Source organism: Gopherus flavomarginatus, chromosome 5 (genome assembly GCF_025201925.1).
Source record: "Gopherus flavomarginatus isolate rGopFla2 chromosome 5, rGopFla2.mat.asm, whole genome shotgun sequence".
NCBI classification, from domain to species: Eukaryota; Metazoa; Chordata; order Testudines; family Testudinidae; genus Gopherus; species Gopherus flavomarginatus.
In genome coordinates, this window is record NC_066621.1 from 5,990,452 (window position 1) to 6,013,526 (window position 23,075).

At 48.6% G+C, this 23,075-nt stretch overlaps 1 protein-coding gene across 2 annotated transcripts in view; it reads right to left on the reverse strand.

Moving 5' to 3' along the window:
- Positions 1 to 3,064: 3,064 nt before the first annotated feature.
- The window catches only part of NUP160 (nucleoporin 160), a 55,076-nt gene continuing 35,065 nt past the window's right edge, over positions 3,065 to 23,075 (reverse strand). The window contains exons 22-36 of one of the 2 annotated variants that reach the window (XM_050956671.1): positions 22,015 to 22,113; positions 21,438 to 21,557; positions 19,525 to 19,620; positions 19,300 to 19,394; positions 17,715 to 17,811; positions 17,526 to 17,631; positions 17,076 to 17,236; positions 14,903 to 14,963; positions 13,109 to 13,216; positions 11,041 to 11,164; positions 9,890 to 9,991; positions 8,806 to 8,947; positions 5,728 to 5,853; positions 4,825 to 4,926; positions 3,065 to 3,635 (exon numbers count right to left, since the gene is read on the reverse strand). In XM_050956671.1, coding sequence (XP_050812628.1) covers positions 3,549 to 3,635; positions 4,825 to 4,926; positions 5,728 to 5,853; positions 8,806 to 8,947; positions 9,890 to 9,991; positions 11,041 to 11,164; positions 13,109 to 13,216; positions 14,903 to 14,963; positions 17,076 to 17,236; positions 17,526 to 17,631; positions 17,715 to 17,811; positions 19,300 to 19,394; positions 19,525 to 19,620; positions 21,438 to 21,557; positions 22,015 to 22,113 — 1,626 coding nt within the window. In that variant the 3' untranslated portion in view covers positions 3,065 to 3,548. Of the gene's footprint in view, positions 3,636 to 4,824; positions 4,927 to 5,727; positions 5,854 to 8,805; positions 8,948 to 9,889; positions 9,992 to 11,040; positions 11,165 to 13,108; positions 13,220 to 14,902; positions 14,964 to 17,075; positions 17,237 to 17,525; positions 17,632 to 17,714; positions 17,812 to 19,299; positions 19,395 to 19,524; positions 19,621 to 21,437; positions 21,558 to 22,014; positions 22,114 to 23,075 lie in introns of both variants that reach the window. The other variant, XM_050956670.1, reaches the window with a different exon arrangement.

The window sequence follows — 23,075 nt, forward strand, 5'->3', positions numbered from 1 at the left end:
GATCCCCCCCACCTTCCTTAAACCTGAGTGACTCTCAGCCAGTGCTGTAAAAGCAGAAGAGTTTATTAAATGTCTGGAACACAGCATAGAAAATCCTTATTTAACAACGGAAAGTTACAGCAAAGTCCATCTGGGCCAGTCGAGACCTCTGAGCCCGTTAGGCCCAGTTCAGGAGCATTCCTCTGCCTTGAGCAGCCCACACTTAACATCACTTGGCCCCTCCTGTAATTTGTCCTCCAGCCGGTCACACCTGGCTAGCTTCCTAAGGAGGTGGGGCTGTCCATGGTCATTTGTTGCTAGGTGCCAAATGTCCAGGCAATTGGAGTGGCTATTGTCTTCTGGGACTCTCCTTGGGCAGGGGGGCAGACAGGCAACTAAGTGTCAGGCACACCTATATCTCTGGGCTTCTGCAACAAGCATACAACCCTTTCCCACCACCTAACCATGTATCGCATAGGGGAAACTGAGGCACAATATAAAAAATATTACAAAAAATTTTCACTCTGTCACACAAACTCCCCCACTTCCTTGGTTGAAGAAGTGTTTGAGCCCAGCTGCCTAGAGAACATGAGCACCAGGGAGATGGTTTGTCTTGAAAGCAGAGTCCTTGACTCATTGTAAGTCAGTGAGGATCTTCAGCTGAGCCAGAGCTGCAAGGGGAGGTGGGAAGGAAGGGAATGCACCAGGGTAGCACAAATTAACACTGCTGGGATGGGGTGGGGTTCTCACTGGGGAACAGAGGGGTGACTGGCAGTTGGTTGAATGTCCTGCCACCGGGTCATGAAGTACACAGGACCTCAGCACTTCTGTCTTCAGGAGATGAAGCAGAGGAGTCAGACCCTGGAGTGGTGATATGAAGTGGTTACCTGCTGATCTTTATTCAGCCACTAACTGCCTGCCTGAGCTGAAGTTGGATGAATGCTTGAGGGGGCCATTTAGGGAAGTGAGGATTGGTCCTGCTTTGAGCAGGGGGTTAGACTAGATCTCCTGATGTCCCTTCCAACCCTAATAATCTGTGATTCTGTGATTCTGAATGGTGCACATTGCTGAGCAGCAAGTGACCCTGCTTAACGGACTCGAGTGATGGGAAAGTCTAGCCCCACCCCCCTTAACTTAAGTTATATAGACTAGTTCAACCGTGAGTGACCACACTGGATGCAGCCCTGAGTGGGTGAGGTTACTTGGCAGGTCAGAGTTGATGACCAGAACGGGCCCTTATCTTGCATAGAATATCAGGGTTGGAAGGGACCTCAGGAGGTCATCTAATCCAACTCCCTGCTCAAAGCAGGACCAATCCCCAACTAAATCATCCCAGGCAGGGCTTTGTCAAGCCTGACTTTAAAAACCTCTAAGGAAGATTTCACCACCACCCTCGGTAACCCATTCCAGTGCTTCACCACTCTGAGTGAAAGTTTTTCCTAATATCCAACCTAGACCTCCCCCACTGCAACTTGAGACCATTACTCCTTGTTCTGTCATCTGCTACCACTGAGAACAGCCTATCTCCATCCTCTTTTGAACTCCCTTTCAGGAAAGCAGCTATCAAATCCCGTGCCTCCCCCTCATTCTTCTCTTCTGCAGACTAAATAATCCCAGTTCTCCTCAGCCTCTCCTCATAAGTCATGTGCTCCAGCCCCCTAACCATTTTTGTTGCCCTCCATTGTACTTTCCAATTTTTCCACATCCTTCTTGTAGTGTGGGGCCCAAAACTGGACACAGTACTCCAGATAAGACCTCACCAATGTCGAATAGAGGGGAATGATCACATCCCTCAATCTGCTGGCGATGCTCCTACTTATACAGCCCCAAATGCCGTTAGCCTTCTTGGCAACAAGGGCACACTGTTGACTCTCATCCAGCTTCTCGTGCACTGTAACCCGCAGGTCCTTTACTGCAGAACTGCTGCCTAGCCACTCGGTCCCTAGTCTGTAGCAATGCATGCGATTCTTCCATCCTAAGTGCAGGACTCTGCACTTGTCCTTGTTGAACCTCATCAGCCTCATACATGTGGCTAGGAACAATACACTTGGCTTGGGAATAAATTCTCCAGCAGGGCACATGGGAGGAGGCAGATGTCAGCTCAGAACTCTCTATTTCAAATCCTTTTGTGCTACAAATCCCAGCTGCCCACAGCCTTGCTTTGGAGACTGGCATTGCCCTTGAGTTGGGCAGGCAATGAGCCATTTCTTCTGAAGCAGTGGCTGCTGCCTAGGACAGAAGAGCTGGACATGACTCGGCCGTGCCTTTAGTGCTTGCAGGGGGAAGAGTCTAGGAACTGGTGCCCCGCATTCAGCACCTGCACCATCCAATGGGGGAAATATTCCCCTTTATGGGCACCTCTGTGCCCTTGGTTTCCTCCTTCCATCTCCAGCCTCCTTTGTGCTTCTCTGCCTTATGTGATCTCACCTAGCCCCTCTGCACTTTCCAATTCCCACCTCCCCTGGGCTCACAGCTAAGAACCTCAGCAATGGACTAGCTAATGCTGACCCTTAACGTGCTGTCATCTGACTTTAGAGCACATGCTCCACTGGGACAGAGGGGCTAAGAGAGAGTTTGTTCCCCCAAGCTTCTGCCTATCTGCAGACTCAGGCAGAGACGGCAGCAACGAGACGCTGTTCACGTTTGGAAGGTTTTCTTCATGGCCATGAGGATTAGTAAATATTTTTATTGCTGCAGCGCCTACGAGTCACAGATCATGTCCACGAGGTGCTGGGTAGACAGAACAAAGGGACAATCCCTGCCCCAAGTGCTTACAATCTGAACAGAAACTGGTTTTCAAGGCAAGTTGAGATTCTGTCTCAGATTCTGAGTCTGCCTGTCAAGCAGGTTGAGTCTGCGATGCCCCCAAGTTAAGGAGTTTTCTTCTGCCGCTTAAGTGTTTATGGCTGAATGTGCAAAAGTTGTCAGCCGGCCCAAAACGCCACAGGCCAGAGCAATATCTTTGGTCGTCAGTTGTTACTCAGTCACCTGAGTGCTCGCACAGATGCCAAGCCAGTGCTCCTTGGCTGCAGCTTTGGGACACGTTCCTTTCAATGGCTTAACACAGCAATCTAAAAACTCAGGCTTGTAACAAAGTTTCATTTTATTAAAGAACATTCAAAAACACCACAATAAATAAAGATGACAAACCCTTTCATTCCCATTTATAATACAGGCTAAGAACGACAAGACCTCCCGGCCACAGGCATTCGGTAAAAACAGAAATGGAGGGAACTTGAGGTTTACGGAGTGTGGGAATTACAGCGCAATAAACTAACCCACCATCTTCTTGACTGAAAGAGGTTACATCAAAGCGATACAGAATGGGTCTCCAACGCATTAAAAATAGAAGCTTTCCGATCCCCTAACTCGGGCAGGGAATTCTGTTTTAGGACCATTATGGAAAAATAGACTTTGTATTTTAGCACCACCAGCCGCACACGGGGCAGGTGTGTGACCCCGACCTTCCCACTCACGGCGACAGCCCCATGCATAAGGCCCAGTCACTGCAGAACATTGCAAGCTCTCCCTGGGGCTGGCTCTCCAGCCCCGTCAGGTCACGCAGACTGCTAGTTCCGGCGATACAAGAGATCTCGGGTTGCTGTGTCGACCTTTTGTTGGTAGTCCTCCAGTTTGTCCTGCACCTTCTGGTACAGCTAGGAGAGAAGAGCGAGGGCAGCCATAAGAGGAGATAGAGCAGCACCGGGAACAGAATAGAACAGTCACTCCCCCCCCTCAAGTCTCCACTTCGACCATCTTTATCACACTCCCTTCCCAAGACCTGGCTCCTGCTGGTGGGAAAGCTGCTCTGCTGCACCTGCTGTCAGCTCTGCTTTAGCCACCTCCACACCTTTTCCTCCATTTCCCCTTCCCCTGGCCTCCATCACCAGAAGCGTTTCGGGACACAGATTACACAGGACACACCACGCAGGGTGGAATGACAGTACCTGTGGCTTGTGAGGAGCCACATGGGTTAGCGAATGGGGCAGCCTAGCTGCAGCCTCTGCTGAGAGGCCCTCTCAGCCCTGGAGGATGCAGAGAGCCTGTAGCAGGGTGCTAGGGCACAGTGCTCCCTCATGATTAGGGGGCTGGAGCACATGACTTATGAGGAGAGGCTGAGGGAACTGGGATTGTTTAGTCTGCAGAAGAGAAGAATTGGGGGGGCGGATTTGATAGCTGCTTTCAACTATCTGAGGGGGGGTTCCAAAGGGAATGGAGATAGGCTGTTTTCAGTGGTAGCAGATGACAGAACAAGGAGCAATGATTGAATATTAGGAAAAACATTTTCACTAGGAGGGTGGTGAAGCACTGGAATGGGTTACCTAGGGAGGTGGTGGAATATCCTTCCTTAGAGGTTTTTAAGGTCAGGCTTGACAAAGCCCTGGCTGAGATGATTTAGTTGGGGGTTGGTCCTGCTTTGAGCAGAGGGTTGGACTACATGACCTCCTGAGGTCCCTTCCAACCCTGATATTCTATGATTCTATGTAAGATAAGGGCCCGTTCTGGTCATCAACTCTGACCTGCCACGGAACCTCACCCAATCAGGGCTGCATCCAGCTTGGTCACTCACAGTTGAACTAGTCTATATAACTTAGATTAAGAAGAGATTGGAGGGGGTGGAGCGGGGGAGGGGGTGGATTTTCCCATCACTCAGTCTGTTAATCAGGATCATTTGCTGCTCAGTAATGTGCACCATTCATCCACCTTCAGTTCAGGCAGACAGTCAATCAGCGGCCTCCCACCTGTTCTCTTCCTCCCCAGTGCACCTTGGTATTGCTCCCATCCCCTTAGGCAGAGCCACCTGGCTCGGGACTTTGGGTGGCAGCACCGTGGAGATGTACTCACAGAGCAGTGATGGGTTGCCGTGTTCTCTCCCAAGGCCTGAAGCAGCTGATCAATGGCTGAGTATGGCAGCCACACCATTGGTGCTATAGCAGACAACGGACGCTAAAGGGAAGAGCAGCCGTTAGTACTAATTAAGACACTAAGCACTTATCTAGCACTTTTAATCCATAGACCTCAATTATCCCCATTGTACAGATAGGGAAGCCAAGGCACAGGGGAAAAGTGACTTGCCTTTGGTCACCCAACAGGCCAGTGGCAGAGCCAGTAGCAGAACCCACGTCTGCAGAGTCCCCATCCAGTGCTCTAGCCACTGGGACACACTGTCTCTCCTTTAAACTGGTTTATGGTCACTGCAGAGATGCTTAGCAGTGTTACGGGCAAGGAGGAAGTGATACGGCAGCCAGACGTTGGCTTCGGAGGAGCTCTGAACCCAGTTATGTTCCCCAGGAGGCACGCTGTGTCGCAATAACCCAGTCAGGAAGGTGCCATGGGTTAGTTCTCTGAAGAGCCTCACCCTCCTTCCAGGAGTGTTACACAGAACCAGGATCAGTAACAGCACAGACGAACTGACCCTCCAACACATGCTTGAGCAGCACAGCAGAATGGGCTGGGCAGGGCTCCTCCGCATGGGCCTCACTCCTGCTTCGGCCAGCAGCTCCACTACTGCCATGGGCACCACTTCCCCTTCTGCCATCCTTCATCCAAGTGGGGCAAGGGAGGCGCTACCCTAGAGGCCCAGCCAGAAGGGCTCTGCAGTGCAGAGCTGGGAGCCCCTCTTTGCAGGCAGGGCTCTCTGGAGGAGCTGTCCTGAACCTTGGCTCAGAGCTGGCTGCCACCAGCTGCTATGGCAATGGGGAATGGTCACAGGAGCGGGACCGGGGGTGTGTTTCAGCCCTCGCCTACCTCAATCCCAAAGTGCTCATGGCCCTTCCCCAATAAGGCGTCCATGTACTCCAACACCAAGTCCACGGCTTCCTCCAGGAGAGCGTAATTCAAGTAGAGGCGAAGGAGCTCAGCAGCATCCACCTTCTGCGAGAAACAGAGTTAGTGACAGCCTGATCACATGCTGCAGCCAGGACTCTCCAAGCTCTGTTGCCTGAGCCACTCAAAACCGCCAGACGGGCTGGGGTCTGCCCTCAGCACAGGGCAGGGTTTCACCTAAACCAGACTGATCACACTCAGGGTTACATTTCCCATGGCACCAGCCTCTCACAGGCATGCACAGGGCCACACAACAGCCTGGGATTTGCTCAGGCCGAAGAACAAACTACTCCCCTCGCTCCTGTGTTCTTTGCCCAGGCTCACCCCAAAAGCACCTGATTCTACTGTTACTCCCCTTTTTAACAGCCCTGGGGATCTTGCACCAGCTGGCTCTTGCCTCTCCAGGCTTCTGAATCTTCCTGCAATCACACCCCCCAAGCAGCCCCCTTTCCAGCTCACTTGCCCCCCAGCGAAACCTTCCCACTACACTCACCCCACAAGCACCTTGCCCTAGTCCAGCCCCACCCTCTGGTGCCCCTAACACCTCTCAGCCCTTAGAATACACCCAATTTACAAGCACGGATAGTGGCTCATTCTCAGTTACAAAACTTGCCTTACAATCTCACTGGATGAGCCAGGATAGAAAGAAGCGCTGTCCCTCTCCATTATACCGTGATGGGCAAGGGACGACCACACGCCCAGCACTTTACAAATGGGTCTGTTACTCAGACTGTATATGGCACACACGGGAACGAAGTTATGTCTACCATGGAAAGCTTTTCTGGTTCCTGAGTGTACAGTTTCAGAAGTTTCTTTGCATTTCCCTTCCAAAGGACCAAACATTTAGATGAGGCTACAGTGGCTTCACTGGAGAGGGATGAGTATAAGATTTAGCAGAGAATACAGCTGCTCTCTGAAAATGGGGTTAGCCACACTTCAAAGCTGACTAGAGTCATCTCCCCAGGAGCCAGAGAAATCCAAGTTTCAGACTTCTTGGTTTCAGAAAGGGACACTGCAACCTCTGCAGAAGGTTAAAGCCAGTTAGTCCACTGGCAACCCTTTCATTCCCTCAAGTATCTTCCTTTTGGGTTGAAATTTAAACCAACCAACCAAGTCTGCTTAGTTGAGTTCATAGTAAGAATGAGTAATGTTTTCCCAATCAGCTGGACCATTTTAACTTCAACCGATCTGAACAGATTTGGTGCACAAAGTATCAGCAGCACAGGTAGCACCACCAGTGATGAAGATTGCCCAACGCTTCCCATTGTAAGGCCCTGCTTTTAGTTGCTTATCACTTTGTCTAACTATTCGTGCTGAAGTTTCCCATGCTGAATGTTACTGGAAAGTTTCACTTCTCAGAACAAGAGCAGCAATAACACACTTTTTTGCCCCATGATAAAAGATTCTTCCAACTCTTTTACAGATAAGTTCTACTGCCTCCATGCTTTGGACCAGGAGCTTGAAATTTGCCAGAGTGGGGGAGCCACCATGGTATCATGGATGTGCCTTTTGCGCTCCCATAAACATCTGCCCAAATCATCAGAAAGTCTCAGTTTGCACCGGGTCAGTAGAAGCTTGTTAAAAGTTTAACAGCTTCACTATTCAAAGATTCCATTAGCACTGAGCATGCTCCATCCCGGGACTGTTTGACATTCCCTGCCTAGTCCAGGCAACCAGGTGCTGTGGCCCTGTCTCTGCTGTGCTATCACAGTGCCTACGCCCCCAGTGAAGGGGAGAAGGAAGAAGCTACCCATCTAGAATATAGAGGTGTGAAGATCTGGAGAGAAGAGGCACGAGACTGGGACAAGGACAGCTGTGAAACTCACTGGCAGGATGTGGACCTCATCCCCCTTTAGTGTCTGGCCCACACAAAGGATGAGAACCTACTACTGCTACTAGGTCAGCATGATCCAACATGATGGAATAGCTGAATTTTCAGTTTGCTTTTACAAAACTTAGAAAACTACATAAAAATGTTAAAAGAATAGTAAAACTGCAAAACAGAGCATGTGAGAGAGTTTCCAGGGGCCTGAGCAAGCTTAATTCAGCCTCCTTGTAATTACAGCATCACATACTATTTTCGTCACAGACCCTGCCTCATTCAGTGCACCCTCCACTCGTGAAGAGCCCCTACCCTCTCCAGGAGACCCCTGACCCCCCAACATGCTCTACCCCCTTGAAAGAACCCTCAAGAGCCACTGACCATGCACCCTCTTTACTTCAACCCCATACAAGAGTCCTGGTATCCACATGCACCCCCCCACTCCCAGCAACCATCTAAGTTCCTTATCCAGAAGCCCTATCCTCAACCCACACAGCAGCCTCTCCCCCCACCCCCTACTGTCCTCCTGCCCTTCCACACCCCCAAATACAGCAGCCTCCTAAACAGTGACAGTTACTCCTCCCAGATCCTAACTTCTGATGCCTCCCCACACCCTCAGCAGCCTGGCCAAACCCAAGATGTAGCCAAGATGCCCTGTTCATCTGGCTTTGTAGCAGCTAAGGAAGTTGCCTGTTTCCAAGGCTGGAGAAGGAGAAATCTAGTCTGGAGATCAGACTCTTTGGCCCTTGAAATTATTTTAGTTTGGTTTGGCTTCTGAACTACAAGGGGTGCACAATAAACTGCATGAGCACAAAATTCCTGACCAACAGATGTACTGGAAACAATCACACAGCCACACAATTGTCTCTCTCCCTTCTCTGTAGGGACAGGGTACGTCCAGATTACCCGCCAAATCGGCAGGTAGCGATTGATATATCGTGTCTCGTCTAGACACGATATATTGATCCCCACCACCCTCCCCATTGACTCCAGAACTCCACCAGGGTGAGAGGTGGAAGCGGAGTCGACGGGGGAGCCACGGCATCGATCCCACGCTGTGAAGACAAGAGGTAAGTTGAAATAAGATACATCGACTTCAGCTATGCTATTCCCGTAGCTAAAGTTGTGTATCTTACATTGACCCCTGCCAGTGCAGACCAGGCCACAGAAACATTTACCTTGTAACTGTTGATAAGCCAGTTGGGCAGCGGCACCCCATGAGAGAGGAGCTTGTTGATTACACAGTGATGATACAGATGGTTCTGGGATTTGTATCTGTCCAGATAGGAAGCTAACAGCCGCCAGGCTTCATCTGTTGCACTAGAAGACAGGACAGAGTACATCATAGAGAATAAAGTCTGAGAATATATTATTGCCCTTATATAAATCCATGGTATGCCCACATCTCAAATACTGCATACAGATGTGGTCTCCTCACCTCAAAAAAGATATTTGAGCACTGGATAAATTCATGGTGGCTAAGTCCATAAATGGCTATTAGCCAGGAAGGGTAAAGAATGGTGTCCCTGGCCTCTGTTCATCAGAGGATGGAGATGGATGGCAGGAGAGAGATCACTTGATCATTGCCTGTTAGGTTCACTCCCTCTGGGGCACCTGGCATTGGCCACTGTCAGTAGACAGATACTGGCTAGATGGACCTTCGGTCTGACCCGGTACGGCCGTTCTTATGTTCATTTGCTATTCCTGCACATAGACTGCGATAGGGTAGCTTGTGCATTACCAGCTGTGCTTTAGTCCCCAATAGATACATAGATGGGTGGGATCCACATGGAAAAAAGCAACCACAGGGACCTGGAGCCGAGAGGGGGAAGCCAACTGGAAATAAGCTTGTAGCAAGATTTAGAAGAAAGCAAATGCAATGTTGTCAAGTACCAGCAGTCCTAGTGCCGGTTTTACCTGAGGTGTGACCAGGCCAACAGCATGTGCTTAATGCCTGCATTTAAAACAGTGCATTTATAAGTACACCTAAGTGAGGTATAGAGGAAAGGCAAACATGCTTTGCTGCTGCTTGTGTGTGGCTAGAGCCTTGGGGCATGTTTGGATTAGATTGCCAGAGGGCCGTCCTCTTCCCCAAAAGCTTGGATGCTACAGGCCCCTCTGAAGCAGCTGCAATCCTGGGATTTTTATGAACCCCCAAATCTTGGTTTTGGTAAGAGATTTTTACCACAAGAAGCTGCAGCAACGTCTACCTTTGAAGAGCGGCCCCGAACAGTCTCCTCCAGGAAGAACAAGCACCTTTACCTGGACTCCTTGGTGGTAATGACAGAGGAGAGCTGGTTTGCCGCTAGCCAATCCCAGGCCTCTGCCTGAGTCGCTTCCCCGCCGAACTGCAGTTTGATGCATCTGGAACACACAACATCCTACATCATACACTGCACACAAAGCTGGGGTCCCCATGCCCTCCCCTCCCACAGCTACACCATGGAACTGCTAAGTCAGGTTGGTCCTCCTCGAGGCAGTTATACTCCCAGCAGTTCCTGGCATTGTGGTATAACAGGAGATGCAGGGGTAACCACTTGGTTGAAGTTAAACTCTTCAGATAGGAGCTAGGGTGTGATTATGTTTTTTTAAATAGACCTAAGTGATAAGAGCCCCTCAATAACCAACCTGACCCAAACAAACGTGACCTGTTCTGTGGGCACTAGGAAAAGCCAGGACACTAAGCATGGGAGTGTAGTCTGCACATGCCAACAAGCAGGAATGGCCTCTCAAGCACTCCTAGCATGGCCCCCATGTGATTCCAATACACCCCTGCGGAATCACAGCATTTGCCGGTGTGAAAAGAAACGCTGCAGAAGTACTCCAGGTGTATTCCAGTATCTCTCTCTCCAATGTAGGAGAAGCCAGACCCACCCATGCTCCAGCGGGCACAGTTTGAGAACATGAGCTACCCAGTGAGGAAAGCCTCTATGCACTCAGTGAAAATCAATGCTGTCAGCCCTAGAGTCCAGACACCCCGTGTCAGAGCCACGATGCCAGGAAGGATTTAACACACTCCTGTTTCAATGTTTTCCAATTTTTAGATCTTAGGGGGCAGCCTCTCACTCCTGGTGTGTGTTGAAGATCACTTAAGGTTGAAAATTCAAGCTTAGATGCACACACAAGTGTGGGACTCCCCCACAGTGGCTCGAAGGGGTGGCTCTTAGACCTCCCCACCCCAGGAGTTAGGAGGAGATCAGTAACCATCTCCTTCCCTTTTGCTGATCCCTGCCCTCCTCAGTTAAACCCAGCTGTTTCCAAGAGCATAACACACACATCCCTAAAATCTGCAGGCTTCTGAGACAGCTGAGAGTTGACAGGCCAGGTCATAATTCCACAAAGCTTATGCTATACAAGTTCTTCAGTATTTGTGTTATACAACCTTAAAAAAAGCATTGTAACGTGTCACATACTTGAAAGCCAGCCCCTCAAAGACAGGTGTCAGGGGGAGTTTGAAGGTCTGGCAGAGCGAGACGGCTGTGTCAAAGAGGCCAGCCTGAACCAAGAGGGTGACCATTTCCTCTGGCGAAGAGCTTCCTGCGCAAACAGAACACCCAGTCAGCGTATGCCGCGAACTGACCATTCACACATACCTTCTTCAAATGCAGCACTGCAGCATGGAACAATGTCTTACTGAGGGATTCGCTGGGAAAGCTACACAGGGGTAATACCTTAGAAGTCAGGAAATTCTCCACAAGGCAACATTGGACTGTGCGAAGTGGCAGGGTTATAAACAGTGTAAATAAAAAAGTGTTAGGAGACTCTGGGAATGACAGAAAAACAAGTCTGACTTTGGTGCCAGGTAAACTGGCTGAAACTAACTCAAAGACTAGGAAAGTCTGACGACTCTTTAACCTCATTCTCCTAAACTGCTGGACTTTATATATATTAAAAAAAAAAAAACAGTCCGAGGCACAGTGCAAGCATAGAAAACTACAGCCTAATTGGTTAAAGTTTGGCAAAATTATAACTAATCAAAACAGATTATAACCAAAAAGGTGTTCAGCAAATTTATCCATAGGCGTCGTTCGGCTGTAAACCAAAACCCGTTTGCTTCTTGGTAGCAGGGAAGCAGCTCGATGGGAATATTCTTACTCTTAGGTAGTGTTTGTACTATGCTGACAGCCATCAGTATTATAGGCTAACGAGTGACCCTGCCTCTGAGGTGGAACACAGCAGTGTTTAACAGCACAAAGAAACACAAGTGTATTGGTTCTGGACAAGCAGTGAAAAATACTGTATCCAATTAAAACTGCAGGAGACTTAAGGAGGCAGAAGGTAATTACTTGAGCTGGAATTTATCTAGCAGAAGAGCCACCTACTCTTGAGAAATTTAACCTCCCCCTACCCCCAATTTGCCTAGACTTCTGCATGACAACAGCAAAGAATGTGACTAACAGCAGCAATGCCCCAGACATTCTGCAAGTGCACTGGTTAAAGAATAGACAGAAGAGATGCTCACCGTTCAAACTTCTTGTAGCAGCCTAGAAGGGACCCCTGTGATCACCTAGTCTGACCTCCTAACACAGAACCAGAGACCTGCCCCCAAACAATCCCTAGAGCAGAGCTTGTAGAAAAACATCCAGTCTGGACTTAAATTGTCAGTGATGGAGACTCCACCATTGTTTCAATGGTTAATTACTCTCATTGTTAAAATGTAACTTATTTCCAGCCTGCATTTGTCTAGATTCCACCTCCAGTCTTTGGATTGTGTTAGCCATTTCTCTGCTAGACTGAAGAGCTCAATATTAACGATCTGTTCCCAGTGCAGGTACTTAGAGACCAATCAAGTCACCCCCTAACCTTCGCTTTGTTAAGCTAACTAGACTGAGCTCTTTGGGTAAGTCTATACTGCAATTAGACACCGATGGCCCAGGCTTGTGAGGCTCAGGCCATGGGGCTGTTTAATTGCGGTGTAGATATTGGGGCCTGGGCTGCACCTAGGGTCGCCAACTTTGGTTGGACATATTTCTGGAGGTTTCATCAAATGACATCTTTAATTCCTGGAGACTCCAGGACAATCCTAGAGGGTTGGCAACCCTAGCTGCAGCCCAGGCTTTGGCACTCTGCAAGGCGGGAGGATCCCAGAACTCCAGCTTCTGCCTGAGCTAAAACACCACAAGTAAACAGCCCCGTAAGCCTGAACCCTGCAAGCCCAAGTCAGCAGTGGGTTTTTAATTGCAGTGTAGACATACCCTTTGAGTCTCTCACAGTAAAGCAAATTTTCTAATCCTGTAACCATTCTCCTGACTCTTCTCTGAACCCTCTCCCATTTATAAACACCCCTTGTAGGTTTCCCATTCCAGTATAGCCAGGTCCATCCCAGGTTTGCTTGTGAGATCTGATGAGATCACAAGACAATGTGGCTGCAGATGCAAAAGTTTCACATCACCACACCATCTGTACGAACTACACCCTGACTCTCTAAAAGCAGCTCGGAGCTGCTGTTCTGAGCCCTGAGGGCCAATACCCCATCCCTACCTGCAACAGCAGCTGTCGATGGGTCATGTTGCGCAAGAGTTAGTCGGATGTGAGCCAACATGCACTCCTTCTCCAAATCCTCCAGCTCCAAGATTTCTATCTGGCGTGCTGCTGTAAAAAACAGATGTTTATTTAGAGAAGCCCAGTGAAGGCCAGATGTTTTACAGACAATGGGGATGGGAAAGGCCCTGCTTTATAGAGCTTATGGTCTAAACAGTCAATAGATAAAGGAAAATTGAGATGTAAACTACCAGTGTCTGAAGAGTGCACATGTCGTCATTTAGGATATATGTCTACCCTGTAATCTGGTGGGGTGATTACAGCACGCACAGACAGCTCTGACCTAGCATGAGACTCCATTACCTAGTTAAATCAAAACTATCTCGGATATATTGCTATACGCTGCAAGCACTTCTCAGGACTGCAGCGCAGGCCTACCCTAAGTTAACCCTTCCACAAGAGGATGACTAGTCTTTCAGGGACTTGGTAAAACCCCTTTTTGTAAGGAAGGACTTGCAGGAGAGTGTGGAGGCATGGCAGACGAGGCCAGAAAGGGAGCTCCAACCTCAGAGCACCCTAGGAAAGAAGTTGTAGCATCTGCAATTACGTATAAAAACAAACCAAGTTTAAAACACCCTCAGCCGTGGTAACTAATGGAACCCTCTATCCATCAAGATGCACACATTAGGTACTTGAGTAGCCACCTGACCTTTGCCTGTAGCCCTTACTCTACCTCCCCCAGTGCTCACATCACGGCTGAAGTACACTGCAGGATATTCAGGGCAGTGGTCACGTCTTCTATGGTTGGATGGCACCTAGCACACACCGCAGCACTCAATGAACATGCAAGTTACACACATGCTCAGTCAGTGAAGCTAAGGGTGAAGAAGCCCTGGGGAATGGCTTTATGAAGGCTGCAGAAAAACTGATCTTCTGGAGATGCCATGTGCTGTGCTCTCCCTTAATCAAAGATGTATCTGAGGCACTTGATAAAGCAGATCTAGACTCCAGGACACACTCACTCTCATTTTAGCCGGCAACAACTAGAATTTGCTCTCCATGTTTTAAACAAGTGAAGGACTTTTAGATTATAGGTCTTCAAAATGGCTCCTCTGGACATTATGCAGAGCAGCTAGCATGCCTATGTGTCCCTCTTACCAACCTATGGAGTCATATTACAGCAAACAATTGAATTCACTTTGACTGACTTCTCCTTGCTAGTTTTTAACTCCTATGCAGCATTTAGACAGATCCAGTTAAGAACATTACAAATGCCACACTCTGGTTAACACAACAGGTAGTTTTTATTAATGTTCCTGTCTTTTGAAATGTTAAAAAAACTAGACATGGTGACCAAGGCAGACCCTTTGTGGTGCCCATTTCCCACTAAATCACATGCCTTCAGAAAATATTTAGATACTGAAATGAAAATAAATACACATGCAAAACAAGGCAGGGTTAAGTTTGTTGTGCTGAAATATGCCCTTCCCTGAACTTGCTAGGAATATGTTTGTTATGCAGACAGTGTAATACAAAATGAAAGGCCATTGTTGTCATAACTCTGATGTTTTTGTATTCTTTACAAATCAGTCTGCTGGAATTTTAAGAATGTGAACACCAAGGCCATGGATGGGGATTAGAGAAAGGCAGCACATTTTTCGAGTGCTATTTCAAGTGGTACAGAGGCTGTGGAAGGAGGGGAGCCCTCTCTCAGGTTACTAGCAAGCGGCACAACTTTTGAATCAAAAGCAGAGTGCTGGAATACAAGAATTACAGGAGGCGCTAGTGACTTACTTGGGACAGCTGGGCACTCCCCATCATGGCTTCTCTTTGGGGACGCTCCTGGGCGTTCATACTGCCAGGAAAAAAAAGGTTTAGTTGAAGTTGGATTTCAAAGGGTAGGCTGCTTCCCCTTCCCCATCTAATGCTCCATCTCAGACGCTCACACTGGGAGAGCTGTAGGCTATATAGCAATTCCAAAGGCTACATCTGTATGGATCTGGCTGCAGAAAGCAGCGCAAGTCACACGTAGTCTCTGCCACCCCGAACCAAACTTCTGCAGTAAGATCTCAGATGTTGGATGCAAAATGAAGCATTCGCAGTTATGTAAAAAACAAAACCTATCAAAATTCAGGAGAACCAAGGAAACAAGGCACAGAATTCGTAGCTTGGTCCTTGATTATAGCGAACTCCTCCCCTTTGTGAAATGAAGTGGATAGAATGCCTTTTGGAGGACTAGACCTAATAAGAACACCATACAGCTAAAACAAGCACAGCGCACCCTGAATGGAAGGTGAACTTCAAGGCAGTTACCATAGCTACAGGGCTCAGATAATTACAGCATTGGCACGTTACACGATGGCTTCCATTCTAAACCAGATTTTACACACTAAACATGCTCAAAAAGTTCTCCTTTGGGGCTACAATGCTGCCTCTTTGGTCTCAGCCAAAAACGGATTTCTCTTTTTTCCCCACCCTCACGTACAAAGAAAATCCATCCATCTGCATGTGTTATAAGGCTGGGGGGGAAAGAGGATGCGTAACTATATTTTTCCCTTTTTTGCTTCCCAAACAGCTGACCAAAAAAAAGCAACCGGGTCATGTCTAGGCCTCAGCCAACATGGAGAAAACTGGGAAAGTTCGGAGTTTTCAAGTTTTCGGCTGCACATGGTTAGCAAGTATAGGAACATTTTAACCAGCTGGAATTAGTTCTCCTTGCCCCTTGCGCAACATGGGCCTTGTCTAGACAAACGGGTTTGCTGGCATAGCCGTTTATTAGAACTATACCAGCCAAAGAGCTCTTCTGCCAGTACAGCTTAGCCCAGTTCCCCAAATGGAATCATTAGTACTGGTGTGAGGACTCTTGTCTCCACACTGGGGCTTTGGCAGCAGAGCTACATTAGTCGGCTTGCAATTCTCTCACCCCCCACCAACTGACAGCTATATGCCGATCAATTTCTCTAGGGTAGACCACACCCTAGAGATGTTAGGGAACACAAAAGTTGCCAGCTTAATCCCGGCTGAGTATGATCGAAAGGGGGCTGAGAGCAGCAGGCTAGACGCTCCTCCACCTCCACCCCCAGTCGGAGCCCTGGCCCAATGGCTGGTGCTGGCTCCTTCCTCCAGTTTCCCAATACACACGGTCAGTCCTGTCTGGGGAGAGCAGCAATAGTAGGAATTTGAGATTGGCAGTCACCAGCCTGTAATGCCTATGGCTAAGGCCCTACCCAATTCACCGTTCATTTTGATCAATTTCATGGCCAGAGGGTTTTTTAAGTGGTCAGTTTAATGTTCGCAGATCTTTACATCTGAAATTTCATGTTGGTAACTGTGGGGTCCCAACACAAAAGGAACCAGGAGGTGGGTCTGATCTCCTCCCCCACCCTCCCAGAGGAGCTGTGCAGGTGAAGAGGAAGTCCTGTTCCTCCCTAGCCCAGCTGGGACATGCAGCCAGGAGCCCCCGCCTGGGGCACACCCAGCAGCACAGGGGAGATCAAACCCACCTCCACAAGCCTCCTCCAGCTGCAGGAACCTCCGGGGCTGCTGCCCAGCCCCAGAGCTTCCTACAGGGGCGGCACATGCAGGTGGATCTGATCTCCCCCCAAGAGTGGCAGTGCAGGAGAAGGACAAGTCCTGTCCCTCCCCAGCCCAGCCAGGACTCACAGCTAAGAGTCCCCAGCTGGGGTGCTCCCAGCAGAATGGGAGATATCAGATTTCATGAGGAAGGGCTTATTTCATGGTTCACGACACGTTTTTCATGGCCATGAAATTGGTAGGGCCCTACCTATGGACACTCTCATGTACTCTACGGTAGCAGGAATGATAGGTGAACCCCATTGGTGACATCAGAACGGCTTTACAGTGGAAGCACCTTTACAACGAAAGGGATCACTGCTAAAAAACCAGGCCCACAGCCACCACTTTGACAGACAGTTTTAAAATAAGCCGAAGGTTCAAGATTTCATACCACTGCTCCGGAAGCCGGCTGCACTATCCATGCATATTCTGGGCGGATGAGCCGTAAGCAGTTAATGGCAGCAAGATAGCAGTTCCCTTGTTTCTGAAGCCCACGGAGCGTCCGTACCTCCCTGCCCAGGCGCATGCCATATTCAAACATCACCGTCCCAGCTGGGGAAGAAGAAATGAACGTTTCAGCGCACAGCAGAATTCTCTTTCCATTGGACTGACACCTCTGGGGATTTGCTGGTTATACACAGGAGGCACTGGCTAGGCCAGAGAGACAGGCAACAGTGCTACGCCTAAGAAAGCCAATGACATCTGGACAGATAAACAGCATCCATCATGGAGAGAACCACATGACAGACTGTGCGGACACAAGATTTACTAGTACAGCTATACTAAGCAAGGAGAGCCCAGTGCCAAGATACAAGGGACTAGCGATGTCAGGCAGCCTTACCCTTGCGATAGTTGTGACGGTAGATGTGGAAAGCATAGAGCAGCTCATAGTAATTGTGAGTCATCAGGTCCACAGCACGAGCTCGAGACTCGATTATCCCCACAACCTAAGACACAGGAGATACATGAGTTTTTCAGCTGCCTTCCACTATACCAGTTCTCCCCCCCTGGCCCAAGGCCAGTGAATTACCTCATTATGGAGGTTCACGTAGGGGAACTCCACCAGGTCCTGCAGCTGGGAGCGTTCACACAGAACCACCACCAGCTGGCGCAAACAGTCCAGCTGCCTAGGAAGAGACAAAGGCAAAGCTATTCTAATGAACTTGGATAGGCAGGCAGGCAAGATGCACAACTGCTAGCAGAGTTCACAAGCCATGAGAGGTTCATACTTGTGATGGGGGGTGAACACTCCCCATCCCCTCTGGACCCCAGGAGGAATGCCTGCGTTTGGCTTCTGGTCGGCAAACGGGGGTGGCGGTGGAGAAATTTGCAGGAGGCTTGGCTGGAAGCAGGGAACCTGGACAGGGGAGCTGTTCTCTTCAAGTGTCCTAAGTAACAGAGTTCCTCCTTCCTTCCTCACCAGAAGGTGAGCGATTCAGGCAGAACCCTCACGCTACCGAGTCCCGTACATACACTCTCCGCTCAGGCTTATGAATCTGATTGGGGTGGAAAAGCCTCTCCCTGACTGGCTGGCCAGTCTCTGCCCCTCTTGGTCCTGTGTTCTTCTCCTGCCAGGAAGGGGCTTCTCGGATAACGGAAAGTCTATTAGGACCTATTTAGTGTGGGCTTATGGGGGGTGGGGGGTGTTCTCAAACTATTTTTGCTGGGAACCCCTTTAAAAATATTTCAGACTCTGATGATCAGCCCACCCCCCAATACCCTGCCACCCAGCTCTGAAGACAGCACCATCATCAGCGACAGCGCAGAAGGGTGGTAATACCATAGCATGCAACCCTTACTTCTGCACAGAAGTAAGGGTGGCAATACCACAACCCCTCTACAATAGGCTTGCAACCCCCGTTTTGAGAAATGCTGGCTCATAGCATACTGGGTTTTGGCTTTCAGGGTGAGAAGGAGCTGTGGCACCCAGGGAGACCCTCGGGTTAACCATAGCCAGGGTACAGAGTCTTAAACACTACAGTCTGTCCACACTAAGTGCTAGATGGGGTTTAACCAAGTTAGGCAACCTGTTCACATGATTTAACTAACACCTTACTCACTCAGTGCAGACAATGCCTGTGCTTGGGAATCTCCGGGGCCCCAGGATGTGACGGCCTGCAGCTGGGCAACGAGCCCCAAGACAGTGGGGGCATTTCCTGCTGCAGGGGCTGGCCAAGGGCTCTATATAAAAAGCTGCTTGCTCTTGCACACTTGGCCGGGGCCGTGCTCGCTCCAAGACGCTTGTTGCTGCCGCCCTGGACACCATCTTACTGGGTACCAGCAGTACCTAAAAAGCAGCTGGATGGATGAATTGGGGCTATGGTTTCATTGGGTTATACAGACAGGCCTGGCTCCATAAAGCCTCTATTCAGGATTCACAGTCGAGTTCCCATCTAGCACAGTGCCATGGTGAAAGGATTCACATTTGAACCCGACAGGCATGAAGCATCCCAATCAGTTTCTTACACTGCACTGAACTAAGTGCAAATATCACATGATGGTAATGTTCTGTACTAACAGCTTTCCGAATGGGCGAGAGGTTGCGAGACAGACGCTAAGCGCAGCCCACAGCTCAAACAGCAGAGCAGCAGAGTTGAAGGACACAAGGATGTTACCTGCTGGAATCTGGATTCTGGGTTAAGGCCTCATACGCTTGGCTATTGTGCCCTAAATCCAAGTGATGTTTGAAAATGCACGTCCTCAAAGTAGCCTAAAACATCAGAGAGCGTAACTCAGTTCAGTCATTATTATCTGTACCAATTAAGATAAGTTCTTGGTGCCAGCAATAGTTGCTGCATGGAAAAAACCCAATGTCTCTGCACAAAAGAATTAATGCCTACCTGGCTTCTCCAGTCGTCAGCTGCTTCTGTGATTGCTAGCGTTGCTAACTGGATGACCAGTTCAGGTAAACCAACAACATCCAGCAATCGCAGGACCTAGAGAGGAAACAGACTGGTTTGGGATGTTGTGGTGTCTAAGAACGTGGAGAATTTTGTTTTCTTTACCAAGAGGAAGCTATTTCCACGCTAACTGAATTCAGAAACAGCCAAAAAGATTTTGGCGATGTTTGCAAAACAACATTCATTTTCCAGCAGATGCCAAGAATTTCAAACCCAAAGAGGGATACTTTGGTACGTTATAAACAGGGGGATCAAATCGTGTTTTTCATGGCTAGGGATTTTCCTGCAGAATCCAACCCACAGAACTGTGATCCACAACTAAAACTTCTCTCTCAATGTTTATATGCCCTTATGGTTGCAATCTCAACATGGCTAACCATTTGATTCTAAAAGAAATGTAGCTAACACACTCATCCATCAATCCTGAGCTCCGGTTTACATCTCTCCAGGTGCCAAAAGCACCAACTGTCCCCTACTCAGCTGCCACAACCTCCAACCTCCCTCCCACCCCCACGGATAACTTATTTATTCTGTAGTAGCAACCAGGAGCCTGAGTCATTGAACAGGCCCCGCAAGGCACTGTACAGACAGAACAAAGTCTCTAACCTACAACCACAATCTAAGTAGTTACCACAATGTGGTCAGGCACTCTCAGCAGAATTCACAGATTAAGGCCAGAGACTCTCACCTAGTGATTCCTGCATCAAGCCACAACTGCTTGAACTAGATAGAGTACATCTTTCGGAAAGATGCACTGAGTCTTGACAAAAGACACCAAGTGAGAGAATCTATCACATCCCTAGGTCAGTTACTCCAAGAGTTAATCACCCTCATTGTTAAACACTGGCACTTTACCCTTAATCTGTATTAGTTTGGGTTCAGTTTCCACCCAATGGCTCCCATCCTGCTTCTGTCTGATGGATTAGAGCCCTCTACCGGCAGAAGTCTCTTCCCCACATAGATCAGTCTCCGAGAACCTAGCCTTTTCTCGGATAATCTAAATAGACCGAGCTTCTGAAGTCTCCCTATAAGGCAGTTTCTCCAGACCACAAACCATTCTTGCAGTTTACTGGAAGTTGAGGGGTAGACTAATAAATTGTACTTAATACGAGACACACTACGAGAGATACTGTACTGACTTTTTCACTTCCAGGTTTTAGCCAATAACAATCCCCATTTTGTATTTACCTAGCAGCAGCCAGAGATTTAGCTTACTTTTATTCTGGCTTGTGATTTTCTCTGTGCTGAGAGGGAGGCGTATTCCTGGTTTTCTTTTTGTAACTTTAAAGTTCTGCCCAGAGGGAAATCCTCTGGGTTTTGAATCTGATTGCCTTGTGATATTATCTTCCATTCTAATTTTACAGAGGTGCTTCTTTTACTCTTTTTCTAACAAAGTTCCGTGTTGTTTTATTTTAAGAATCCAATTTTTTTTTTAAAGTGTCCTAAAAAACCCCAAGGCTGGTCTGTGCTCATCTTGTTTATTCTCAAGCCTCCCCAGGAAAGGGGGTGTAGGGCTTGGGGGGATATTAGGGGGAAGATAGGGCTCCAAGTGGCCCTCCCTAAATGTTTGTTTAAATCACTTGGTTGTGGCAGCATTTATCTAATCCAAGGTACAAGGAAAAATGTGTGCCTTTGGGGAAGTTTTCATTTAAGCTGGTAGAAATAAGCTTAGGGGGTCTTTCATGTGGGTCCCCATATCTGTACCCTCAAGTTCAGAGTGAGGAGGGAACCCTGCCATGGTGGCAGCGGTGGGAAGGACTGCCATGAAGCATGAAGACTAGCTGCCTTGGCAGCATCTGAAACCTGACTTTCATAGCAAGCACCAAGTTTCTGTACTATCATGGCAGCAATACCTTGTCATAATACTGCAGGCGCGGAGTGGAAGCCATCTCGCCGTCCTCAGCTCGGATCAGCCTGTCCAAGAACTCCTCTTTTCCAACTTCAGACGCAGCCTGACAGAAACACTCCAGAGCCTGGAAGAAAAATAAAGTTACTACGTACTCCCTTTCTCAGGCGACTGACTCAATCCAAAATACAGGTAAACAGGGCAGCTTGTTCTGCGCCAGGCTACGCAGGATCACCATGAGCCAGTCCATTAAGCCCTAGCTAGCTATGTGTTTCCACAAGTGTCTCAAAGCCTCCACAGGTATTTAAAAACAATTTTCCCTTGCCCCTTCCCCATCTGAAGGATGTACACGTGCTTGCTCATTTACACGTGTGTATATGAGTGAGCGGGTGGAGAAAATCCAAGGAAAAGCTACACTAAAGAAATGAGCTTTGCATTTTGTCTGAGTAACACATCTTCTAGCCCTAGGAACAGAATGTAACCCGCGGTCAGGTAAGTGTGACTGTGCGGATCAACATAGCCACCACTGAACCCTACACATGAAGCAATGCTCCACTCTGGGAAGCAGTGAAGCAGTTTTGTACCTTGTGTCCCTCGCCCATGACAAGGTAACATCTTCCCATTAAGAAGCGACAGGAGCCCACGTTCACGTGACACCAGGGCTGCAGCAGGCGAATGTATTCCTAAGAGACAAAGGGCATCCTCTGATGAGAGAGGAAAAAGCTTTAACATTCCGTTAATGCTGATTTTGAACCAACAAGCCCCTGTATTCAGCTAAGATAGTCCCTGTTTTACCAGAGAAACAAACTGAGGATTTCAGCTTTGGATTCCTGCAATGCTACTTTAGTGGCACGCTGTAACTATAGGGCACCAGGGTGACTATGTTCTGCTGATCCTATTTCCAGATGTCATTTGCAAAGGAGGAATCTTAATGGAAAGTGGGAGGTGTGTTATCAGCAGAGCGCCTAGCAAAAACTCTAGTTAATGGCACCTACGTGTTTCCGTTCCAAGGGCCTTTTTCAGGTGCCTGTAACAGTCTCACACCTTTTGGACAGATCTTCTGGGCTGGGAATCTCCACAGGAAAAATCCACATGAACAAAAGTGGTTCGGCTGCTTTCAGCCCAAAGGTGGTGGGGGAAACTCCCCCACACACTTGCCATCGGTAAATGGCCTCATCTGAACAGCTCCAGCTTCTCAGTGGGAGGTGAGAGGAATTGGAAGTTTAGCATTTGAACATGCCCCGCATCAGATGGGTGTCTTTGGAGAGGGGCATGAAAAGCCATTTCGATTTGGCTGAGTTAAAAAGGGTCAAATATTTGATGCAAGCTCACTCCTAATAAGGGTTTAACAATCTCCCTCCACCCCACCAGCACCATGTACATCTACAGAAAACCCCGTCACGTTCACTGTCCAGGAGGGCTTAGAATGAGGTATCTGGCACACAGCATACAGGTGGGTCACAGCAGGAGCCCTACTTCAGTGCACATGGACACAAGGCCGGCAGCCTAGCACAGTATTCCCTACCCTTTTCAGGCTGGCAAGCCTTTCGTCACAAATTTTCGCATTACATTTGTTACAAAAGAGTTTAAAAAAGTATCAGTGATAGTAACAGGTCTATGTAATGTAATGTATTGGTGTGCATGT